At 43.2% G+C, this 15,444-nt stretch overlaps 1 protein-coding gene across 2 annotated transcripts in view; it reads left to right on the top strand.

Moving 5' to 3' along the window:
• The first annotated feature begins 2,977 nt into the window (after positions 1–2,977).
• The window catches only part of laptm4a (lysosomal protein transmembrane 4 alpha), a 39,567-nt gene continuing 27,100 nt past the window's right edge, over positions 2,978–15,444 (top strand). Inside the window, exon 1 of one of the 2 annotated variants that reach the window (XM_041187533.1) lies at positions 2,978–2,996. Coding sequence is in view for 1 of the 2 variants with exons in the window: in XM_041187532.1 (XP_041043466.1) it covers positions 9,424–9,522 (99 nt within the window). In the remaining variant the exon portion in view is untranslated. Of the gene's footprint in view, positions 2,997–9,343; positions 9,523–15,444 lie in introns of those variants that run through there. The other variant, XM_041187532.1, reaches the window with a different exon arrangement.

Genomic DNA, 15,444 nt, shown 5'->3' on the forward strand with positions numbered 1-15,444 from the left:
TGCCTTGTCAATCAAGCTCAATGACAAACAAGTCACTCATAACATCAGGGGTTCCCCTACACTTGCAGAAATAAGGAATCACCCTGAGCCATGTTCAAAATGAAGTATTTAATTAATGTAACAAATAAAACAGAAAAGAGACTTAATTCAAAGGTGTTAAGCTGCACGCCAAATTATTATCAGCTAATAGCGGGGCAACATAAAACCGCCAGTGAGAAGCCTGTGGTGTGCTGAAAGTGCCTTAAGTTTATGTTTTTGGGTGCTATGTCCCCCCTCGTTGGCACTGGCATTCGAGACAGCCTGCTCACAGTGCTGTCCTGTTGGCCATGATGACCTTGGCAGGCGTCCTCTGGACCCTTTGATGGCCCCACCTGGGAGGGAGCGGCCAGTTCCATGGCTGGCATCTCCCTAGTTGCAGCAGCCTCCAACAGTCACTGGCAGCAGGGCAGAGGAGCTGCTACCCTCATCCGGAGCGCCCTGAGAGGAGCCCGCAGAGACGACAGGCAGCTGCTGCACTGACATGGTCACTTCGGACCTCACCAATGATGAATGGGCACTGAGCTGGGATACTTGGTGCCCAATCCATTTCCCACTCTGACACTGACCAGCTGAAGTCAATGCCGCTGTGAGGGCAGCAGGTGGGAACGCATCCCCAGGAAGCCCTGATTGTTCTGGAAGGAGCCTCTCCACAAGAGTCACTACTCTCTCCATGGAGGAAGCATTGCGCTCAGCCATGAAGGTCAATGCATTGCTGATGCTCCACATGGACTCTCCAGCATGGAGACCATGCCTCGCATAGCCTCATGTATCTCCGCCAGATCCTCCCACAGACCCTGCTGGACTTCCAGCATTTGCTGCCTCAGGGACAACTCCAGAGGCACATCATCAGCCACCAATTGAGTATGTTCCTGATCCCCTGCATTCCACCGACTGCCGGCGCCATGGGCACTCTCTGTCTCTGCCTGCACCACAAGCGAGTGTGAAGTGCCCTCCCCACTATGCCCCAGGACACTAGCCCATGATCTCATCTCCGCCAAGGTGCTAGTATCTGCGCTGGTGCCTGCCTGGCAGAGATGGTGTGACGCTGGTGCTTGTAATTCTTTTAGACCCTCAGGTGTTAGTGGCAGCCCCTCTACCTCCTCATCCAGGCCCTGCTCCGGTGATGCTGAAAGGAAGAACAAGGACGTTTGATTAGTTCCAGTCGAGACAATGTCAATGTGCATGCCTGGCCCCCGCATCAGTACGTGCTCCTTCTTACATAATCAATGGGTAACCCATGCTGGAAGCTTTATTAACTAAACAGTCAAGACTGGAATGGTTGCAGGGACAGATATGGTGACCTCAGTGCACGGCACTCTTGCCTCCCCTGGCACCCCTGACTCACCGTCACAGGTGGATCTGGGCGCATGGCGCCTCTCTAGCTCCATAACCTCCTGCTCGTAACTGGTTATAATTACCAACTGTGCCTGGCCTCCACCAGTCCACATCTGCTCTGTGTTATTATGTGCGGTATTCTCCTGAAAAGGAGAGAGGAGCATTGATTAGTCCACCCTGTACCTGGATTCCCAATGCATCCCTGCCACCTCCACCTGAGTGAAACATTGCAGGGCTCCAGTGAATCGTGACCCTGGAGCGGCTGACCCCCCACCCCCCCTTGCCCACATGCTGCCTCCATCACATTTGCCACCCACACAGTATAACCTTCCAAAGCAAGGATGCACAAGCACATGGAACGCCACGGGCAGCAGATGGATGGGTGCCCCTCCCTATTAGCAGCATGACTTTGACATGTTTCGGAGTTCCAGCACTGCGCCGAGGTGCAGATCCTTGAGGTAGCCCCCAAAACAGTACTGTGGGTGTCAATCTGCCACATGCAGCAGGTGCAGAACCCAGCTCAGCACATTCCTCTCAGGTGAACTAGGCATAGGCAATAAATGCTGGCCCACCCATGGTGGGGGGGAACCTAACTGCTGTGTTAAATGACCCATGCCAACACTGTACTCACCCTTCCCAAGGGCAAGAGGTCATTGAAACGCTTGCGGAACTGAACCCAGGGGCATCGCACCACATCATGCGTACTCTCAACCTCTGCCACCTCCTCCCAGGCAGGTTTGGTTATGTGGGGGGGCCTCCTCCTCCCATCCCTCGGAATAAGGATCTCACACCGTGCTGCCACACCCTTGAAGAGGGCAGCAAGGCACTTGTCCGAGAAGTGAGGGCACAGTGCCCCAATGACCTGCCCTCCTGTCTGGCCTGCTCACCAGCAGCGCCTTGGAGAACCCTTCTGCTGGCTATGGTTGACAACCTTTGCGAGACTGCCTGAGCGCTCTTTAAACAGGCTGCCGGGTCACCACTGGACCCAGTGGGTCATTGCCGACCCGCCACCGCCCGCCTCCCGCCGCTGTCCTCGGGAGCCACGTTTCACACTGGGTGGGCCTTAAGTGGCCTGCCCACGTAAAATGGCGGCACGGAGCCAATCGCAGGCGGCGACGGGGAGAAAATTCTCCCCTAAGATCGGCAGGGCATTTGCATCCCTGGCCTTGCCGACTTTCTCCCACCTTTCCGTTCACATCGGGGTCATGGAGTCTGAGAGGGTCATTGGGCCTGATGGAGCAGAGAAAGTGTGGTTTGTGCTTGAGTTGAGGGCCTAAATTTTATTCTGCTGAATTAGTTTTTATTCTACAGATCTTCATAACCACATTTAACTTTTATATTAAGAATTGCTTCCAGCAATTTAGTTGTTTTCTTCAGCAATGATGAACAAAGACCAATTTCAAAACTCAATAGAAGGGCAACTTGTTGGGTTTTATCAGGTTGGCCCCAACTCTGGGAATCATAACTTGCTGTAGGCAGGTGACAAATTGTTCTGTGATTAATCTCAAAGAACTTTTTTTTTTGTATTTATTACAGATAATGGCTTCACTTTAGATTGTGCCAAAACAGAGAAGAGGAAAATGAAAGCCAGAAGAGAAACTTGACGCTGCCTTTTTATTCATGTAAATGGTTCAGGTTTTTAATTCTGATATCGTCACCAGTTACTGCTAAGTTAGCTCCAAGCGTTCCGCTGCAGGAAGCATTGCACTAAGTCCATAAAATGAACAAAGGGACAAAATAGTAGGAAACTCTGGTCTAGTCATGGAAACCACAGAGCAAAGGAAAAGGAGTATTTGAAGCTAAGTGCTTATTGTTACTGAGGTGAAATTCAGCCACAAGAGGGATGTACTTCCTACGTTCCTTATAGATTTTTCTATTTTGGCACAACATGGAATGCAAAGTCGCTTTGCCAGTCCCAAGCAGCCCCAAGCAGCCTCAATTTATGGCAGTAAAGCAACAAGCTAGACATCATTGTTTTTTGAAATGTTGCATTTTTAATTGTAACCCATTTTAAAACTTTAGAACTGTCCATGTACGCCTCACAAACACAGGAACAGATGTGTTGCGTCTTATTGCGAAACTGTATTTTAAAACTAACCATGTCTGCATGTCTGTGTCTTAAGTCACACTACTGGTTACTTGCGGGTAGGATCATGCTCAGCAGTGTTGAGGTGTACATATGGAGTCACCTGTCATTTGTCCACTGTAAGCTCATAGCAATATTATAGCAATTCAGGTATTACTCAGTAACCTTGCTTGTCCAGATTTAGTATTTAAATAATATAGTTTTCCATCTTTTGGAATAAAATGCATCAATCTTTTTCTGCAAAATTTGCTGGGGAGCCATAGAATACCAACCTACTCAACATATTATGTACCTTTTTGTCAGTCGTGTAAATGCTTTCACTTTGTTCAATGACGAATCCTTACTTTCAAGTTTAAAAGTGCCCTATATCAGTCAGACTGATTTATTTCTAAACCCTATATCAAACAAAAAGGGAAATAATCTCCAAAATTAAAATAGATATTAAAAACTAAGATTATCTGTAACGTTACTAATGGGAATATCTCCTTATTCTATTCAGAAGAGAATCCTTGGATTGGCATTATAGTTATTGATATAAATAACATGAAAGATCAATATTTCCAAGAAATCTGCTCATTTTAAAACATTTTGCTGTAAACCCAATCAGGGTTGCTATACAAATGTAGCAGTATAAGAATTAGCTGAATTGGGGCCTTCTGAAAAGATCCACTTTTTTTGCTCAGCATTGTTGCTCTGAAATGTTACCATTTCAAGATGCAGTTCGTGAAATCTATCTTATTGTAAGAATCAGTCAAAGGTACTCAAACTCACGATATAATGATGTCCATTGCCTTCTGAAATATAGTCTTTTTCCATGAACTTTTTAAATGAATAATTTATTTTATTTTCTTGTTTCATCCAATGTGCTTAGACTAAACAAACCATTAAGCAGTAATATGACAAGTAGTGTGATGTCTGGTGAAATGTGACAACTAAAGATATAATGATAGTTGTTGGAACTAAAGGGATGTGTCATTTAATTGCTATGTTGGAATCTAACAACATCCAAACCTGAGTTGGTGCAAACAAAGTATGAAAATGTCAGCCAGTAATCCAACAGAATTGTCTATATGGAAGCAAGAGCACACGCATTAAGTTATCTTACAGAAAGTAAATCGGCACCTATGACTTCCCTAGTGTATCATTTGCTTGAGTATTCAATATTAGACAAATCCTGTGTAAGATAGGGGTGAATTTACAATTTTATTTGGAAGAAAATTCAGTTAAAGGGCAATTTGAAATCAAAGTATAGTATTTTTTGTAAATAGCCTACTTGTTAACAAACAACCAATACCTCCTAAACCAGTATCCTTAAATATTTACTATTTGCAAAAAGCTAAACTATCCAGATTTATGAAGGTGTTTGCTACAGTTGCTCACCCGTTACATTTTTTTTAAACAATCAGTAATAAACTCATGCAAGGTTCTGAATAACTGCATGAAAGACACTTGTTTCCAGCTATACAACTTTTTAACTGGTCATGCAGTGGCCACATTAGCCTTAATGATGACTTAACAGTTTTATAGGAGAAGATTTAACAGTTCTCACGAGTGTTCTTATAAGACAGTATTTCTTTTCTTTTTATAATTCTTGGAATGCTTTATTTCCTACCCCTCTCCCAACAGCAACCGTTTATATAGAATTATGATTCAAATTATCGCCTGCTGTGAAGTTTTGTGCCTGTTTTGTTTTAGCTGAATATTTGACTTATTTCATAAACATCTTGATGCAATGATAATTTGCTACATCAATTGATATTAAGTTAAATTTTAAAATGCTTTTGTAGCAAATAATAGTTTAGTTAGGACTGTCAAGAGGTGTTATACACAAACCTATATATAACAGCAAAATCCGGTTTATGCATCATTTCTCTGTTCTAGTGACTGATTTTGTTAACAGAACTGATGCAAAGTGAACCAGTATATAAGTTATTCTCTTAACATCTTGGGAAACATTTAAAATGTGCAGGAATTTGCAACACGTCAGATTTTATGGTAGGCTAACGCTGGACAAAAATGTTTAACAAGGGAATTACATTTTTACAATACTTAAATTACTTTTGATTTTCATATTTGAATTCTGGGGGTTTCTGAAGCTTACTGATTTCCTACTTGTACAATACTGAACAGTTATTTGGTTAAAGGTAGTCTAGAAATAAGTTGCTGTCTTTTGATAATATGGACAATTTTTTCAGTATAAGTCTGCATTACTGTATAATATGTTTGCACTTTATTATAGAGTTTGTGCGATTATTTTTAGTTTGTGTTACATAATGAATGTTCTATGTTTCAACAATTTGTTTTAAAAAAAACAAGTATTTATCATGAGGTAAATATGCAACACAATGGGAATAGTGGAACACACAGTTTATCCTTTTCATAAAATAGACCTGCATTTCATGAAGGTCTTAAAAAGGATAATAAAAAATCTTCATGATCGTAAACCACGTGTGTGGTGTAATCATTGTGTTATGTTAATTTATGTAGAATAATTGTTTTAACAAACCTTTTACAATACTTTTACATATATAGCTGTGAAAGTGGAATTTGTACAGTGGCATTGTGATTTGTGATACAGTGACTATGGTGAAGGTGTTCTCAGCATATGCTGGTAAATGTTTGATTTTTTTTAATGTATAGAGTGGTATTTTACTTGACAGCTGACATTAAAAGTCTCATCTATTTCGGTATTCATTTTGTTAGATCTACATAAACTACTTTTCAGAACTACATTTGAAAAATGTTTCACTAGACATCAATCTGTATACTCAGGCTATATTTACCAACCCATCTGAGCTATGCAGTGTGCCTTTAAAATATATTTCTCACCCTTGACCATTCCAAATCCAATCTTTGATCTGTGCTAAGTTAACAGATTTCAACCACGATGATGGTAGGAGCACTACAGTTAACCTTGTCAACCAGGTTTCCAACCATCAGTCATTGCTGGAAGATATATTTTATAGAAGTCTGGTGATGAAAGGATCAGGCTCAACTATGATTCCTCCTGTCATCAAATAGCCTATCTATGCTCATTGTCTAAGCTGACTTTTGAAAAATAACCACTTAGGCAAAGTGCAGAGGGCTGCTTGATGCTCTTGGAACTGTTTTTCCCAAGTGAGCCTGTCTTCAGAAGTGAAAGAAAACTGAAGGCAAGAATTTACTCTTGCACATTTTCGCCAATGAGCTACCTAAATGTTTTGTCAACTGTTTTAAGAGCTCCTCATATTCTTTCATCACGACCACAAACACCACCAGAATGTAAAGATGTAGGAAATAATGTAATGTAGGTCAACAAAAGCCATACTGCTTTATAAAAGTACCTTTACCTCCTCAAACAATACACATTTTCTTCAGTTTAAATATTTTGAAGCCAAAAGGTAAACTTGAAAGATTGTTATTTTTAGTTTTGTTTTAACTGATGGGAAATATGTAGAAACATGTTGGATCATGCAGTGCTGTTTTGACTTTCAAGAGTCTATCAAATATAACTGAGGACCTACCCTATTAATAAACATATAATTGTGGGTTATCATGCCATTCATTATAGTACCTGAGGCTAACAGTCTGTGCATCAACCATTTTAAATAAATGGCAAATCATGTTATCAAAAAGAAAGTGAAGTGTTTGTTCTTTGTTAGGTAGGTTGCTTATCTGACATCCTGCACTGGGTGAACAGAAATTTTCTCCAACTAAATATTGGAAAGACTGAAGCCGTTGTCTTTGGTCCCTGCTACGAACTCTGTTCCCGAGCTACTGACAGTTTTGTCCCTGGCAACTGTCTGATGTTGAACCAGATGATTTGCAACCTTGGTATCATGTTTGATCACATGATGAACTTCCACCCATATACCTGCACCACCACAAAGACTCCTTATTTTCTACCTCCATAAATAATGTCTGACTTGGTCTCTGCTTAAGCTTATCTTCTGCTGAAAGCCTCACTCATGCCTTTGTTATCTCTAAACTTGACCATTCCAATGCATTCTTGGCCTGTTCCCACATTTTACCCTCCATAAAATTGAGGTCATCCAAACCTCTGTTGCCTGTGCTATCTGACCTATTTTGGCACCCAGTCAAGCACTATCTCAATTTTTGAATTTCTCAGTTGTTTTCAAATCCATCCATGGCATTGTTCCCTCCCTTCCTATCTCTGTAATTTTCTCCAGCCCTACAACCCTCCCAAGATATCTGTGCTCACTTAATTCTGACTTCTTGAGCATCTCCAAATTTTAATTGCACCACTATTGGTGGCTGTTCAGCTATATAGGCCCTGAGCTCTGGAATTCCCTTCCTAAATTCCTCCTCCTTTCTAACCCTCTTTCCTCCTTTAAGACACTCCTGAACATTTACCTCTTTGACCAAGCTTTTGGCCATCTGCCCTAATATTGTCTTATGTGTCTTGGTGTCTAATTTTGCTTTACAATTCTTCTGTAAAATGCCTTGGGATGTTTTATTACACTAAAGGTGTTGTATAAATACAAGCTGTGTTGTTGACAACTAACAGGACCTGCAAATCACTGTGTAGCATGAACCTATTTTCAGGATCAATTTAGCAATAAGATATAGCTTAACTGAAAGTCTGACTAATGTTTTAGTTCTGTTCCTTGAAGGGGGGGGGGGGGGTGGTGAAATTAGATGCAATTTCACCCAATTTGGCTGTGAAACATTGGCAAAAAGCAATAATGGACAGCACAACCTCCTGTGCCCAAAAGGTACCATGAGTAGGTCTGCACTATATTGATTCAGATACTCCATAGACCTCCCTAATGGAAACTTGAAATAAATACTCATCTAATTAAGAAAGTTAATAGGGGTCCTGGTTATACATTATAGGCTACTGAAGGGCTTTAGGTTAATATGGCCATCTTAGTTGATATTTTAGCGTCCAGTAGTTTTGAGGATCGAGGTGCTGCAATCTTTACAGGATTGATTTCAGTGCAGTGTTGGAAGACTGCTTAGCTGAAGCTTGAGGCTGCCAAATGAGGAAGAGCAGTAGCAAGAAAAGCAGCACAGAACTGGAGAGGCTGCTGGAAAAGAGCAAAGGGGGATTATGCAGGAGGTTTTATTAGCATGTAGATCTTCAGGAACATCAGGGAATACTACCATTTTCACCTCAGTTTGTTGTGCAGAGTTCCATTTTGCAGATATTATCACTGGCAAAGTGACAAGAATTCATCACTTTCCCAACGGAGGTTGGCAACGGGAAAGAGCTTTGGGGTGTGGAAAAAAACGGCTTCACTTTCCAGCCGTGCACCTGTGTAGATCTGCACAGTTCCTATCACCAACTCAGAATTTTTTTTTAACAAGAGGGAGGCTTCTGTTCGTTCAACTCGCCTGTGGCTGCAGCCTGGGAATAAGACAGGTCTGTGCCTCGTTTCTTGGCAATAGGCATGCTTTCATTCCGTACCAACCCTCTAAACCAGAGCATCAGGTCAGAAGGTTTTAAGAAAGCATCGACCTGAAACGTTCATTCTGTTTCTCTCTCCACAGAAGCTACCTGACCTGCTGAGCATTCCCAGTTTTTATTTCAGGGTTACCAGCCCTGCCTTCCAAGCAAAAGCCAAAACAAAAACAGCTGGGAAGACTCAGCAGGTTTGACAGCATCTGCGGAGAGGAAGACAGGGTTAACGTTTCGAGTCCCTATGACTCTTCATCAGAAGAGTCTTCCAAGCACCTCCACCTCCTAATCTGCCTAGTGAATGGCGAAATTAAAGCGGAACCGTGATGCGATCATCCCATCTCCCCGCCCCCGCCGCCTTCCTATTGGTCTGTGGGTGCGGCTCCCTCTTACGGAGCGGTGATTGGGTGGCAGCGGCTGTCAATCAGGGTTTGTGGGCGTGGTTTACCAGTTGGGGGTTGAGAGACGGTGTGAGGCGAAGGCCGAGGCTGTTGAGCGGACGTTGTTTTCCTTCACTTCTTTCCCCCCCCCCCACCCCTCCCCCCCACAAACCTCTCAAACTATGACTTTCAAATCGGTCGGCAGCCGCCTGTACAGCACCCGGTGCTGCGTCTTTTGTCATGTTCGCACCGGCACCATCATCCTCGGGACCTGGTACATGGTGAGTCCGGATTCTCGTGGTGTGCAGCCGGAAGCGGGCGGAGCGATAAACAAACGGTCGCCCGGAGTTGGGGGAGGGGAGGGTGGGGGGGGGTGGTTAGAGCAGGATAGGGTGGGGGAGGGGGGAACTGAGGGACGGTTAGGGTCCCCCCTCCCCCCAATCCAGGACAGGATCCGTCCGCACCCCCACTCCCCTAATCCGGGATCCGTCCGCCCCCACCTCCCCCAATCCGGGATCCGTCCGCCCCCACCTCCCCCAATCCGGGATCCGTCCGCCCCCGCCTCCCACAATCCGAAACTGAGTATTGCCCCCACCCCCCTCCCCCCCCCCGGGGGTTTGGCTATTTTCCTCTTCTAATAAAGAGTCATACGGACCCCCAAACGTTAACTCTTATCTTCCTCTCCGCAGATGCTGTCAGGCCCGCTGAGTTTTTCCAGCTATTTGTTTTTGTTTCTGTTTCTTTGCCCGTTTGTGTGACGTTCTTTGATGTCATGACTGGGAAATGAAGTTTATTTTTAAAATCAACAGCTTTACATGGTTTCAGTTCGTGATGAGGTTTTTTTTAAATGGAAACAAGCGCTTTATAAATCAAAATATCTTCGTATCTAGATAGGCGTGGCTATATTGATCGATCTAATTTAAGATCAGCTAGCTTGAGAAAGCCTTATCTTGATAAAGGTGAATTGAAGTGCTGATGTCTTAAGATATACCTTTTCAAAAGGCTCACTGTCAATTAACTGAGGCTTGATTGCTACACTTTTCCTAGTGAATTGCTTGTTGTTGCTGAATTCAGTTTGTTGACCCTCCCAAAATTACTGGAATCAATAGAAAGATCTTTATGTATTATGCCAATTACTGTTGAGTCAGAATTTCCTGAGTTCATACTTAGTGGAATTCCATAAAATCCACCTTGTTCGTTGCCGTCTTATTTCCTCTGGAGTAACACCATTCTATTCATCCTTTGCCACTACAACTTTCTCATGCCTTGTCATCTTCATGCTTGACTTTTCTAATTGGGTGCTAACTTGAAATGTGAACCGTCTGCCTTCTCTACAGATACTGGCTGACATGCTGTATATTTCCAACTTATTTGACCCTGTTCTTGTTAGTACCCAGGGAGTGCTCTACAACACAACAGTGACTTCACTTCAAAAATACTGCATTGATTATATAATACTTTTTTTAGCATACACAAGCCTTGTCCAGAGCACAAGCCATGTGCTATCCCTTGTTAAATCCTGCTTCTCTGTAACCCATTACCAAAACTTGGTGGTAGAGATCTGGGGTGTCCTGGTACATGAATCAAAGAAGTTAATATGCAGATACAGCAAGTAATCAGGAATGCAAAAGTTTATTTGTTTAATTGGTGTTTATTGCAAGGTGAATAGAATATGAATATAGGGAAGTTTTACGGTATCTGCATAGGGCCTTGGTGAGACCACATCTGGAACACTGCGTACAGTTTTGGACTCCTTATTTGAAAAAAGATATAATCGCATTAGGAGCAGTTCAGAGAAAATTCACTTGACTCTTTCCAGGGCTGAGGTTCTTACCTTATGAAGAAAGTTTGAACAGGCTGGGCCTATACCCATTGGAGTTTAGAAGAATGAAAGGTGATCTTACTGAAACATATAAAATCCTGAGGGGGCTTGATAATGTAGATAGCAAGGTGGTGTTTCCACTTGTGGGGGGAAAAAGGAACAAGGGACACAGTTTAAGAATAAGAGGTCTCTCTTAAAATGGAGATGAGAATCTTTTTCTCTGAGGGTCATTTAGTATGTTGAATTCTCTTCCCCAGAAAGCAGTGGAGGCTGGGTCATTGAATTTATTCAAGGCAGAGTTAGACAGATTTTTGAAAGACAAGGGAGTAGAGGGTTATAGACAGACAGGAAAGTGGATTTCAGACCACAACTACATCAGCCATGACCTGATTGAATGTCAGAGCAGGTTCAAAGGGCTGGATGGCCTACTCCATCTCCAAAGTCCTATGTTCCTATTGCATTGCTTTCAAATAACTTGTCAGTTACCGATTCCTCCTTGCTCTTTGACCTTCTGTTTGCTACCATCTGCAGGGCTATGTTCCATCCCACTTTCTCCTCTTCAGACACTGGCCTCCTGTGTGTTTTCTCTATGTAACGTCAGTGGTTTCTCTGCTTACTGGAATTTTCTTCTTAAACCTATTACCTTGCGACAGATCATCTTCTTAAGCCTCCTCAAAAACTGCCTTTAACCATCATTGGTCACCTCCCTGTACTCACCCTTATTGCGTTATGTTTTGACTCTCCAGTTGTTAAAATGTACCAGTGATTGGCACTGAAGCACAACCCAGTTTCAGTTCAGATCTTATCATGGTGTTTTGTAAAATTGAAAATCAGTATTGTCATTTGTGGGCTGGCACCAGAGGAGTGACCACAAAAACTGTTGCACATACCTGGCATCCGAGTAAGAAACTTACCGTGTGACATACGTGTAACTCCAGCCCCACACATTGAATTTTATAAAGTACATCCATTGAAGTGTCAGTGTAAGCATGACATTTTAAAACTTGTTTTCTTTAGGGAGTCATGGAAGTATGTCCCAAGAACAATTACTTAAATTGGCCTCAAGTTGTCTTTTCTCCTTTTCGCCACATTGCAAATTGACAATACTGGTTGATTTGTGAAGCACTATATTTGACAACGCACAGCATAACTGGTCATGATGGTTGGGAAGAGGCTGTGTGGACTCATCAGAACTTTAGGCTTTAAATTCAATATAGCACTTCTAAGCATTTCCTCCTGCTATGTATTAACTTGATGCTAGTTACATTATTGACTTTCCAGGTACTTTAGCTTCCCCTTTAGCATCTCACTTGCAGGTTACAATGACTTTGCTTACTCCTGGTTCTGCTTCCGTCACTAATGTGTTCTGTGGCATTTGTTTTCCTGATTCTAATTTGTGAAGTTTTTATCTTCAATATGTTCAACTGGAAATCAATGCACTAAGGCTTCCTGAGCAATTTATTAGTTTTTAGCTCACAGTTAAGGTTTTGTGATCTAAAATAAACAGTATTGAACTCTAGAAATATGTAAGTCACTCCTGGAAGCGCCCATTGTCTCACTAGACATGATTCTGAAAATCCCACCCTGACCTGTGTTCAATTTGGCTTCATTTTCCTAACTTCATGTCTGTTTGAAAAGACCTTTCTGCTCCTCAAGACTATGACTGGCTTGAAATTAATATTCCCAGGCTTCCTGATGTCACAGTTACCACAATAGTGTGACAAAACCATTTTTCGATCAGCACTAAATGCATAAAATTGCTTTTTGTAACCTTTTGGAGTAGCTTTTCTCTATGAAGGAATATTATATGCCTAGTGGCTATTTGTCATGACTACCTTTTCAGCATTTCTGCATGTCTTTCCTATTTGAATGGTGCTACTGGACTCAATATCCCATCCCCTTTGCCACTGTACTGTGCATTCAGAATTTATTATCTACAGGACGCACTACAGCAAGCTTGCTTTGACTAACTCTGGCCCCTACCACCAAGGACAAAAAGCAGCAGAGTCAAGATAAGACCATAATTTACAAGCTCTGATCACAACTCATGCATTACAAAGTATTTACAGCACAGAATTGGGCCGTTCATCCCAGCAGCTTCATATCAGTTTGTACAGTCCAAAAGAAAGCCTCCTCCCACCCTCATTCATCTAATCTCATTTACATGTCTTGCTATTCCTCTTCCCCTTGTGCAACGTACCATAAAATTTTTTTTTCAAATGTGGGAATTTTAGTCATGCATAGGATGTGGGTGATGTAATCTAGGCCAGTATTTATTGCTCATCCCTAATTTCCCTTGAGAGATGGTGGTGAGCTGCCTTCTTAAACTGCTGCAGTCCATGTGGTGTAGGTGCACCCACAGTGCTGTTAGGAAGGGAGCTCCAGGATTTTGATCCAGCGACAGCGAAGGGACAGCGATATATTTCCAAGTCAGGATGGTAAGTGGCTTGAAAGGGGAGTTTACCAGGTGGTAGTGTTCCCATGTGTTTGCTGCCCTTGTCTCTCTAGATAGTAGAGGTCGTGAGTTTGGAAAGTGTTGTATAAGGAGCCTTGGTGAGGTCCTGCAGTGCATCTTGTAGATGGTACACACTGTTGCCACTGTGCATTGGTGGTGGAGGGAGTGAATATTTATGGATGGGATGCCAATCAAGTGGGCTGCTTTGTCCAGGATGGTGCCAAGCTTCTTGAATATTGTTAGAGCTTCACTCACCCAGTTGAGAGTATTCCATCACACTCCTGACTTGTGCCTTGTGGATTGTGGACAGGCTTAGGGTGACGGGGTGAGTTACTTGCCACAGGATTCCTAGCCTGCTCTGACCTGCTCTTGTAGCTACAGTATTTATATGGCTAGTCCAGTCCAGTTCAATTTCTGGTTAATGATAATCCCCAGGATGGTGATAGTGGGGGATTCAGTGACAGTAATGCTATTGAATGTCAAGGGGCGATGGTTAGATTCTCTATTGTAGGAGATGGTCATTGCCTGACACTTGTGTGGTGTGAATGTTACTTGCCACTTGTCAGCCCAAGCCTGGACGTTGTCCAGGTCTTGCTGCACTTGGGAATGGAGCGCATCAGTATCTGAGGCATGGCGAATGGTGCTGAACATTGTGCAATCATCAATGAACATCCCCACTTCTGACCTTATGATGGAAGGAAGGTCATTGATGAAGCAGCTGAAGATGGTTTGGCCTAGGACACAGTCCTCAGAAACTCCTGCAGTGATGTCCTGGAACTGAAATGATTGACCTCCAACTACCACAGCTGTCTTCCTTTGTGCTAGGTATGACTCCAACCAGTTTTCCCCCTGATTGCCATTGACTCCAGTTTTGCTAGGGCTCCTTGATGCCATTCTCAGTCAAATGCTGCCTTGATGTCCAGGCAGACACTCTCACCTCACCTCTGGAGTTCAGTTCCTTTGTCCATGTTTGAACCAAGGCTTTAATGAGGTTAGGAGCTCAGTGGCCCTGGCGGAACCCAAACGGTGTGTCAGTGAGCAGGTTATTGCGAAGCAAGTGCCACTTGATAGCACTGTTGATGTCTCCTATCACTTTACTGATGATCAAGAGTAGACTAATGGGGCAGTAATTAGTCAGATTGTATTTGTCCTGCTTTTTGTGTACAGGACGTACTTGGTCAATTTTCCACGTTGCTGGGTGGATGCTAATGTTGTAGCTGTACTGAAACAGCTTTGCTCAGTAAGTTCTGGAACACGTGTCTTCAGAACCTGTACTTGCCAGAATATTGTCAGGGCGTATAGCCTTTGGAGTGTCCAGTGCTTTTAGCTGTTTCTTGATATCGGGTGAAGTGAATCGAATTGGCTGAAGACTGGCACCTATCTTGCTGGGGACCTCCAGAAGAGGCCAAGATAGATCATGCACTCGGCTCTTCTGGCTGAAGATCATTGCAAGTGCGTCAGCCTCATCTTTTAGCACTGATGTGCTGTGCTCCCCCATCATTGACGATGGGGATATTTGTCAGGCCGACTCCTCCCAGTGAGTTGTTTTATTGTCCACCATCATTCATGACTGGATGTGGCAGGACTGCAGTGCTTAGATCCGATCCATTGATTGTGGAATCACAACTGTCTTTCACTTGCTGCATATGCTTATTGGCACACAAGTAATCCTGTGTTGTAACTTCACCAGGCTGATAGCTCGTTTTTAGGTATGCCTGGCATGCCCTCCTGCACTCTTCAAGCCAGGGGATCAACCTTGGTTCAGTGGTGGTAATGGGAGAGTGGGGATTGTGCCAGGCCATGAGGGCACAGATTGTGGGCTGCTGATGATGGCCTACAGCACCTCATGGATGCCTAGTCTTGAATTGCTAGATCTGTCCAAAGTGTATCCCATTTAGCACAGTGGAGGTACCACACAACACAATG

This window comes from Carcharodon carcharias, chromosome 5 (genome assembly GCF_017639515.1).
Source record: "Carcharodon carcharias isolate sCarCar2 chromosome 5, sCarCar2.pri, whole genome shotgun sequence".
Taxonomy (NCBI): domain Eukaryota; kingdom Metazoa; phylum Chordata; class Chondrichthyes; order Lamniformes; family Lamnidae; genus Carcharodon; species Carcharodon carcharias.